General features: G+C 48.2%; 1 protein-coding gene and 1 long non-coding RNA gene across 2 annotated transcripts; both read right to left on the reverse strand.

The window, feature by feature from the left end:
- Positions 1-244: 244 nt before the first annotated feature.
- LOC120513420 (gamma-aminobutyric acid receptor-associated protein-like) lies at positions 245-8,411 on the reverse strand (the record flags this gene model as incomplete). Its single annotated transcript, XM_039732857.1, has 3 exons — positions 7,605-8,411; positions 5,376-5,454; positions 245-431 (listed from the first exon to the last, which is right to left on the reverse strand). Coding segments are annotated over exons 1-3 (356 nt in total), but the record flags the coding sequence as incomplete, so codon positions are not given.
- On the reverse strand, positions 780-4,549 carry LOC120513421. Its single transcript, XR_005630273.1, has 3 exons — positions 4,475-4,549; positions 1,258-1,326; positions 780-947 (listed from the first exon to the last, which is right to left on the reverse strand). It is a non-coding gene; the product is annotated as an uncharacterized LOC120513421 (long non-coding RNA).
- Positions 8,412-10,463: the final 2,052 nt, after the last annotated feature.

A 10,463-nucleotide genomic window follows, 5' to 3' on the forward strand; every position in this document is an offset into this window, starting at 1 on the left:
GTTTTTGGGGAGATTTTGGCGGAGTTTTTGGGGATGGTTTGGGGAGATTTTGGGGTTATTTTCAGGATGTTTTGGGGATATTTTTGAGGAAGCTTTGGAGATGTCTTGGGGATATTCTGGGATGTTTTTGGGGATGTTTTTGGGGTGTTTCGGAGACTTTTTTGGGGCAGTTTTGGGGAGATTTTTGGGAAGTTTTCGGGGCTGTTCTGGGGATATTTTGGGGGTGTTCTGGGGTTATTTTTGGGGAGGTTTTGGGGGTATTTTGGGGGTGTTTTGGGGGTATTTTTGGGGAGGTTTGGGGGGTTTTGGGACCTGGTAGAGCTGGCCCATGGTGGCGCTGGTGGGGGGGATGACGTTGTTGACGAAGAAGAACAGAGCGTCCTCGGCCCGCAGGTGGATCCTCTTCCTGATCAGGAAATAGAACTGGCCCACTAAAAACACCAAAAACACACAAAATCAACCCAAAATGAACCCAAAACCCAAAAAAATCCGGGTTAAAAATGCCAAAAATGAACCCAAAATCCACCCAAAAACTGAGCAGGGCGTCCTCGGCACGGAGATGGATCCGCTTCCGGATCAGGAAATAGAACTGACCCACCAGAAAGGTCAAAAAACAGCAAAATCAGCCCAAAATCAACCTAAAAACGAGAGAAAACCCAAAAAAAACCGCTAAAAAATGCCAAAAATGAACCCAAAATCCACCCAAAAACTGAGCAGGGCGTCCTCGGCACGGAGATGGATCCGCTTCCGGATCAGGAAATAGAACTGACCCACCAGAAATATCCAAAAACACCAAAATCAGCCCAAAATCAACCTAAAAACCAGAAAAAACCCAAAAAAAACCGCTAAAAAATGCCAAAAATTAACCCAAAATCCACCCAAAAACTGAGCAGCGTCCTCAGCCCGCAGGTGGATCCTCTTCCTGATCAGGAAATAGAACTGGCCCACTAAAAACACCAAAAAACACCAAAATCAGCCCAAAAACCACCAAAATCAACCCAAAAACCAAAAAAAACCTGCTTAAAAAAACCCAAAATCAACCCAAAATCAACCCAAAAACTGAGCAGCGTCCTCAGCCCATGGGTGGATCCATTTCTGGTTCAGGACATAGAACTGACCCACTGAAAACACCAAAAACACCCAAAAATCAGTGAAAAAATAAGAGAAACCCAGAAAAATCGGCTCAAAACCCAAAAAAAAATCAGCCCAAAACCAGCCAAATACCTAAAAAATGCCAAAAATGAACCCAAAATCCACCCAAAAACTGAGCAGCGTCCTCAGCCCGCAGGTGGATCCTCTTCCTGATCAGGAAATAGAACTGGCCCACTGAAAACACCAAAAGCACCCAAAAATCAGTGAAAAAATAAGAAAAACCCAGAAAAATCAGCTCAAAAACCTAAAAAAATCAGCCCAAAAACTGCCAAATACCAGAAAAATCAGCCCAAAAAACTCAAACTATTTGAAAACTCAGCCCAAAAAACCACAAAAATCAGCCAAAAAACCCACAAAAACTGCAAAAATCAGCCTGAAATCAGGGAAAAGGAAAAGCAGCCCCAAAAAACCTCAAAACTCAGAAAAAGCAGCTCAAAAATCAGTGAAAAACCCAAAATCAGCCCAAAAAATGAGCAGAGCATCCCCAGCCTGGGGGTGGATCCACTTTTGGATCAGGAAACGGAACTGCCCCACTGGAAACACCCAAAAATCAGTGAAAAACCCCAAAAATCAGGGAAAAATGGGAAAAGCAGACCAAAAAAACAACAAAAAAATCCTAAAAAAAGCCAAAAATCTGAAAAATCAGCTGGAAAAAACCCAAAACCAGAAAAATTAAACCAAAAATCAGCCCAAAAAAACCCCAAAACACAAAGGCTGGAAACACCCAAAAATCAGTGAAAAACCCCAAAAATCAGGGAAAAATGGGAAAAGCAGCCCAAAAAACAAACAAAAAAAAAATCCTAAAAAAAGCCAAAAATCGGAAAAATCAGCTGGAAAAAACCCAAAACCAGAAAAATTAAACCAAAAATCAGCCCAAAAAAACCCCAAAACACAAAGAAATCGCCCTAGAAAACCCCAAAACCCAAAAATTTGCTGCAAGAAATCCCCAAAAATTGCCCCAAAACCCCCTATAAATCCCAAAAAACTGCTTTAGAACCCCAAGAAATGGAGTGAAAACCCCAAATCAGCCCAAACCAAACAAAAATCAGGGAAAAGCACCAAAAATCCCCCAAATTCCGGCTCAAGAAATGGAACTGCCCCACTAGAGGGGCAAAAATGGCTTTAGAACCCCAAAAATCACCCCAAAAATTCCCCAAAATAGCCCCAAACTTATCCCCAAATCACCTCTGAACACCCCAGAATTTCACCCAAAAAACCCCCAAAATCTCACCAAAAAACCCCAAATTATCCCCCAAAAATTCCCCAAAATAGCCCCAAACTTATCCCCAAATCACCTCTGAACACCCCAGAATTTCACCCAAAAAACCCCCAAAATCTCACCAAAAAACCCCAAATTATCCCCCAAAAATTCCCCCAACCCCCCCCAAAATTACATCAAAAACCCCAAATCTCCCAAATATTCACCCAAAAAACCCAGAAAATTAGAAATAAGTCCCTAAAACTTCCCAGAAGACCCCAAATAAATATTCACCCAAAAACCCCAGAAAATTAGAAATAAGCCCCTAAAATTCCCCAGAAGACCCCAAATTCCCCCCAAATCCTCAAAAATTCCCAAAAATCCCCAAAGTTCCACCCAAAAATCCAACAAAAAACCTCAAATCACCCCAAAGAAACCCAAAAAATTGGAAATAAACCCCCAAATATTCCCAAAAAACTCCGAAATTCCAACCAAAATACCCCAAAAATCCACCAAAAATCCTCAAATCACCCCCAAAAAAACTATAAAATTAGAAATAAACCCCAACAATTCCAAAAAAACCCCCAAATATTCCCCCAAAACTCCAAAATTCCAACCAAAACACCCAAAAATCCTCAAATCACCCCCAAAAAACCTCAGAAATTTGGACATATCACCCCAAAAATTCCCAAAAATTCCCTATAAACCCTAAAACTCCATCAAGAAAACCCCCAAAATCCACCAAAAAACCTGAAATCACCCCAGAAACTCCCCAGAAAATTGGAACTACAACCCCAAAAATTCCCAAAAACCCCAAATAGTCCCCAAAATTCCCAAGAAACCCCAAAACTCCACCAAAAAAACCTGAAATCACCCCCAAAACCCCCAGAAATTTGGACATATCACTCCAAAAAATCCCCAAACCCCCCAAATATTCCAAAAAATTCCCAATAAACCCCAAAAATCCACCAAAAAACCCCCAAAATCCACCAAAAAACCTGAAATCACCCCAGAAACTCCCCAGAAAATTGGAACTACAACCCCAAAAATTCCCAAAAACCCCAAATAGTCCCCAAAATTTCCAAAAAATCCCCAAACCCCCCAAATATTCCAAAAAATTCCCAATAAACCCCAAAAATCCACCAAAAAACCCCCAAAATCCACCAAAAAATCTCAAATCACCCACAAAAAACCCCAGACATTTGGAAAAATCACCCCAAAAATCCCCAAAATTCCCTATAAACACCAAGAAAACCCCAAAAATCCACCAAAAAACCTGAAATCACCCCAAAAAACCCCCCAGAAAATTGGAACTACGACCCAAAAAATTCCCCCAAACCCCAAATAGTCCCGAAAATTCCCAATAAACCCCAAAACTCCACCAAGAAAACCCCAAAAATCCACCAAAAAACCTCAAATCACCCCAAAAAAATACCAGAAAATTGGAAATAAACCCCAACAATTCCAAAAACCCCCCAAATATTCCCAAAAATCTCCAAAATTCAACCAAAACACCCCAAAAATCCTCAAATCACCCCCACAAAAACCCAGAAACTTGGCAATATCACCCCAAAAAATCCCAAAACCCCCAAATATTCCCAAAAAAATCCAAAATTCCAACTAAAATACCCCCAAAATCTACCAAAAAACCTGAAATCACCCCAAAAAACCCCGAGAAAATTGGAACTACAACCCCAAAAAATCCCCAACCCCCCCAAATATTCCCAAAATTCCCAATAAACCCCAAAACTCCACCAAAAAAACCTGAAATCACCCCCAAAAAAACTATAAAATTAGAAATAAACCCCAACAATTCCAAAAACCCCCCAAATATTCCCAAAATTCCCAATAAACCCCAAAACTCCACCAAAAAAACCTGAAATCACCCCAAAAAACCCCCCAGAAAATTGGAACTACGACCCAAAAAATTCCCCCAAACCCCAAAAATCCCCAAAATTCCCAATAAACCCCAAAACTCCACCAAAAAACCACCAAAAATCCACCAAAAAACCTCAAATCACCCCCAAAAACCCCAGAAAATTGAAACTACAACCCCAAAAAATTCCCAAAAATCCCCAAATTTCCCAAAATTGCCCCAAATTGCCGAAATGCCCCACGTGGCACCTGTGAGGTCGGAGGGCACCAGGTATTTCTTCTTGTCCAGGTCCCCGATCCGGGCCTTGGGCGCCTTTTCCACAAACCCCAAAAATCCACCAAAAAACCTGAAATCACCCCAAAAAAATACCAGAAAATTGGAAATAAACCCCAACAATTCCAAAAACCCCCCAAATATTCCCAAAAATCTCCAAAATTCAACCAAAACACCCCAAAAATCCTCAAATCACCCCCACAAAAACCCAGAAATTTGGAAATATCATCCCAAAAATCCCCCAAAACTCCACCAAAAAACCCCAAAATCCACCAAAAACCTCAAATCACCCCCAAAAAACCCCAGAAAATTGGCAATACAACCCAAAAAATTCCCAAAAACCCCAAATATTCCCAAAAACTCCCAATAAACCCCAAAAATCCCAAAAAATCCACCAAAAATCCTGAAACCACCCCAAAAAAACCCAGAAAATGAGAACTACAACCCAAAGAAATTCCCAAAAACCCCAAATATTCCCAAAAACTCCCAATAAACCCCAAAAATCCCAAAAAATCCACCAAAAATCCTGAAACCACCCCAAAAAAACCCAGAAAATGAGAACTACAACCCAAAGAAATTCCCAAAAACCCCAAATAGTCCCCAAAATTCCCAATAAACCCCAGAACTCCACCAAAAAAACCTGAAATCACCCCAAAAAACCCCAGAAAATTGAAACTACAACCCAAAAAAATCCCAAAAACCCCAAATAGTCCCCAAAATTCCCAATAAACCCCAGAACTCCACCAAAAAAACCTGAAATCACCCCAAAAAACCCCCCAGAAAATTGGAACTACGACCCAAAAAATTCCCCCAAACCCCAAAAATCCCCAAATTTCCCAAAATTGCCCCAAATTGCCGAAATGCCCCACGTGGCACCTGTGAGGTCGGAGGGCACCAGGTATTTCTTCTTGTCCAGGTCCCCGATCCGGGCCTTGGGCGCCTTTTCCACGATCACCTGCGGGGAAATGCCTTCAATTTGGGGCAAAACCCCTGGGTTTTGGGGCAAAAACCCCACAAAAATTGGGGAGAAAACTGGGAGTTCAGGAGGAAAAAATGCCTTAAATTTGGGGAAAAAATTCTGGATTTGGGGGAAAAAAAACCCACAAAAAATGGGAATTTAAGAGGAAAAAATTCATTAAATTTGGGGAAAAAATCCTGGATTTTGGGGGAAAAACACCAAAAATGGGAATTTAAGAGGAAAAATTTCCTTAAATTTGGGAAAAAAATCCTGGACTTGGGGGAAAAAAAACCCACAAAGAATGGGACTTTAAGAGGAAAAAACTCCTTAAATTTGGGGCAAAAATCCTGGATTTTGGGGGGAAAAAACCCCACAAAAATTGGGGAGAAAAATGGGAATTCAGGAGGAAAAAATTCCTTAAATTTGGGGAAAAAATCTTGAATTTTAGGGAAAAAACCACAAAAAAATAGGAAGGAAAATGGGAATTCAAGAGGAAAAAATTCCTTAAATTTGGAAAAAAAAATCCTGAATTTTGGGGGGAAAAAAAACACAAAAAATTGGGGAGAAAAATGGGAATTTAAGAGGAAAGAATTCCTTAAATTTGGGGAAAAAATCCTGAATTTTGGAGGAAAACCCACAAAAAATTAGGAGGAAAAATGAGAATTTAAGAGGAAAAAAAATCCTTAAATTTTGGGGAAACATCCTGAGTTTTGGGGGAAAAAAAAAACACAAAAAATTGGGGAGAAAAATGGGAATTCAAGAGGAAAAAATTCCTTAAATTTGGAAAAATAATCCTGAATTTTGGAGGAAAAATTTTCTTGAATTTGGAGGGGAAAATGGAATTTGGGAAAGAAAAAATTCCTTAAATTTGGGGGAAAAATTCCTGGATTTTAGGGGAAAAAACCTTGAATTTGGGGAAAATATTCCTGAATTTCAGGGAGAAACTTCCCTGAATTTGGGTGAAAAATCCTGAATTTGGGGGAGAAAATGTTCCTGGCTTTGGGGAAAAAAATCTGGGAATTTTGGGAGAAAATTCCTCAAATTTGGGGGAAAATCCCTTAAACTGGTGGGAAAAGCACCTGAATTTTAGGTAAAAACCCCAAAAATTGATGGGAACGTCACCAAGGAAGGAAAAACCCCCAGAATTTGGGAATTTTGGGGTTCCTGGAGTGAATTTGGCGTTCCCAGGATGGATTTTGGGGCTCCTGGGTGGAATTTTGGGGTTCTTGGGGGGGATTTTGAGACTCCCAGGCTGAATTTTGGGGTTCCCGAGGAGGATCTGGGGTTCTCAGGCTGAATTTTGGGGTTCCTGGAAGGGATTTTTGGGTTCTCAGGTGGATTTTGGGGTTCCCAGGGTGAAATTTCGGGGTTCCAGGATGGATTTTGGGGCTCCCGGGTGGAATTTTGGGGTTCCCGAGGAGGATCTGGGGTTCTCAGGCTGAATTTTGGGGTTCCTGGAAGGGATTTTTGGGTTCTCAGGTGGATTTTGGGGTTCCCAGGGTGAAATTTCGGGGTTCCCGAAGTGAATTCCGGGTTCCTGGGTGGAATTTTGGGGTTCCCAGGTGGAAATTTGGGGTTCCCAGGCTGAATTTTGGGGTTCCTAGGATGGATTTTGGGGATCCCGGGGGGGGATTTTGGGGTTTCCAGGTTGAATTTTGGGGTTCCCAGGTGGAATTTCGGGGTTCCAGGGGGGGATTTCGGGGTTCCCGGGGTGAATTTTGGGGTTCCCAGATGGAATTTTGGGGTTCCCAGGTGGGATTTCGGGGTTCCCGGGTGGAATTTCGGGGTTCCCGGGTGGAATTTCGGGGTTCCCGGGGGGATTTGGGGGTTCCCAGGTGGAATTTTAGGGTTCCCGGGGTGAATTTCGGGGTCCCCGGGGTGAATTTCGGGGTTCCCGGGGTGAATTTTGGGGTTCCCAGGTGGGATTTTGGGGTCCCCGGGGTGAATTTCGGGTTCCCGGGGGGGGGATTTTGGGGTTTCCAGGTTGAATTTTGGGATTCCCAGGTGGAAGTTCGGGGTTCCCGGGGGGATTTTGGGGTTTCCAGGTTGAATTTTGGGGTTCCCAGGTGGGATTTTGGGGTCCCCGGGGTGAATTTCGGGGTTCCCGTGGGGGATTTGGGGGTTCCCGGGGCTGCCCCGGCCCTCACCGGCACTCGGTCCGGGTACTTTTTCCGGATCTTCTCTCCCTCACAGCGACGCTTCTCGAACGGATGCTCCTCCTTGTACAGGAACTTCATGGCCGGGCCGGGCCTGGGGCCGGGGCCGGGGCCGGGGCCTGACGGGGCCGGGGCCTGACGGGGCCGGGCCGGGACCGGGACCGGGACCGGGACCGGGCCTGCACCGGAGCCTCGGAGCGCGCAGGGATACGGGCCCGCCCCCGCCGCGCCGCGCCAGCGGCGTACGGCGCGCAAACAGCGTAACGAGCGCCCGTTAACACCAACGGAGCGGCGCTACGCAAATGGAGTAATGAAACAGGGAGTGCCCTCAGCGCTACGCAGATGGCGTAAGGGAATGGGGTGTGCCCTCAGCGCTGCGTAAATGGCGTAAGGGCCTCGCCCTCAGTGGTACGGCTCGTTCCAGACCCTCCCAGTTCCTCCCAGTTCGTCCCAGTTCCCTCCTGTCACTCCCCAGTGCCTTCCTAAGGCCTCCCAGGCCGTTCCCAGTTCAGCCCAGTTCCCTCCCAGCGCCTCGGAGTGGCCACGCCGGTGCCCACGGCGCTACGCAGATGGCGTAAGGGCGCTGCCCACAGCGCTACGCAAGCTGCGGACGGTTCAGCCCGGTTCCGCCCAGTCCGTCCCAGTCCCTTCCTAAGGCCTCGCGGAGCTCCCCCAGCTCCTCCCAGTGCCGGTAACGGGAGAAGGGTCCCGGTAGTGGGGAGGGGGTCCCGGTAACGGGGCGGGGGTCCCGGGAAGGCCCCGGGAGGTCCCGGGAAGGCCCCGGGCGGAGGCGCGGAAGGATCCGGGCGGTGCTGCGTCCCTCATGTGACTGACGTCATGTGACTGACGTCACCGACCGGGGCGGGTCACGTGGCAGGAGGGAATAAACATGGGGCACGTGACATCAAGGGGGCGTGGCCAACGCGAGATGGACGGAACCATTGGGGGAGAACGGAGCGGGGGAGTCCGGGCGAGTCCATCCCAGTTCCCTCCCAGACAATTCCCAGTCCATCCCCAGTTCCCTCCCAGTCCAGCCACAAACGAGTCCCGAACGCTCCAACTTTAAGAAAATCCAAACATTTATTTTCTCTCCCTCCCCCAAAACCTGGGAAAGCGCAGGGGGAATTTGGGATCACCCCAAAATTCGGGATCCCCCCCACACACAAAAACTTGGGAAATCCCAGGAAATTTGGGATCTCCCCCAAAATTCAGGAATTTGGGGTCTCGCCCCAAGGAATTTTGGGGCCCCCTGGGGATTTTGGGGCCCCTCAGGGATTTGGGCCCCCCCCCCAAATGGGGGTTTTGGTCCGTGCCGCGGGCCCTCAGGCCGCCCGCCGCAGCAATCCCAGTGGCACCAGTAAGGGGTTCAGGGGGGGGCACTGGGCGGGCTCGGCGCCCCGCGGGGGCTCCCCCGGGGCTCGGGGGGCGCTCAGGGACCCCCAGAGCCCCCGCAGGTGCCGCTGGAGCCCCCCCAGTGCTCCCAGTGCTCCCAGTTCGGCCGGCAGCGCTCCCAGTAAGGACAGAACCACCGCGGCCTCTGCGGGGGGGGGGACAACAGCGTCAGCACCGCCCAGTTCGGGACTGGGAAACCCAAAATGGGACTGGGATCAGCCCAGTTTGAACTGGGAACCCCAAAATGGGACTGGGACCCCCAAATGGGACCCGGGATCCCCCAGTTTGGGACTGGGAAACCCAAAACGGGACCGGGACCCCCCCAGTTTGGGACTGGGACCCTCCCAGTAAGGACAGAACCACCGCGGCCTCTGCGGGGGGGACAACAAAGGGGTCAGCGCCGCCCAGTTTGAACTGGGAATCTCAAAATGGGACTGGGATCAGCCCAGTTTGAACTGGGAACCCCAAAGTGGGACTGGGACCCCCAAACTGGACCCGGGATCCCCCAGTTTGGGACTGCGAACCCCAAAATGGGACCGGGACCCCCCCAGTTTGGGACTGGAACCCTCCCAGTGAGGACAGAACCACCGCGGCCTCTGCGGGGGGGGGACAACAACGGGGTCAGTGCCGCCCAGTTTGAACTGGGAACCCCAAATTGGAACTGGGAACCCCAAATTTAAACTGGGAACCCCAAAATGGGACTGGGATCCCCAAAATTCCCCCCCCCACCCCTCGCCCCCATTTTTTTCGGGAGCTCCCCAACCTCCCCCCTCCTTAAAATTTGGAACCTCCCAAACTTTTGGATTCCCCCCAAATTTTTAGGGCGTCAGCACCGCCCAGTTCGGGACTGGGAAACCCAAAATGGGACTGGGATCAGCCCAGTTTGAACTGGGAACCCCAAAATGGGACTGGGACCCCCAAATGGGACCCGGGATCCCCCAGTTTGGGACTGGGAAACCCAAAACGGGACCGGGACCCCCCCAGTTTGGGACTGGGACCCTCCCAGTAAGGACAGAACCACCGCGGCCTCTGCGGGGGGGGACAGCGGGGTCAGCGCTCCCAGTTCGGGACTGGGAACCCCAAAGTGGGACTGGGAACCCCAAAATTTATTTTGGGAACCCCACATTTGGGACTCGGACCCCCTAAAATGGGACTGGGAGATCCAAATTGGACCCGGGACCCCCCCAGTTTGGAACTGGGACCCTCCCAGTAAGGACGGAACCACCGCGGCCTCTGCTGGGGGGGGACAGCGGGGTCAGCGCTCCCAGTTCGGGACTGGGAACCCCAAATTTTGCCCTCCCCCACTTCCCCCCCCCTCATTATTTTGGGACCTCCCCAAATTTTTTGGGTTTTCCCCCCAAAATTCTGGGATTTCCCCCCAATTTTTGGCATTTCTCTCTCTCCAGTTTTCCCAGATCCCCCAATTTTTTTGGGGCGCCCCCCAAATTTTAGAGACCC

Source organism: Passer montanus, unplaced genomic scaffold (genome assembly GCF_014805655.1).
Source record: "Passer montanus isolate IOZ18808 unplaced genomic scaffold, ASM1480565v1 scaffold808, whole genome shotgun sequence".
Taxonomy (NCBI): domain Eukaryota; kingdom Metazoa; phylum Chordata; class Aves; order Passeriformes; family Passeridae; genus Passer; species Passer montanus.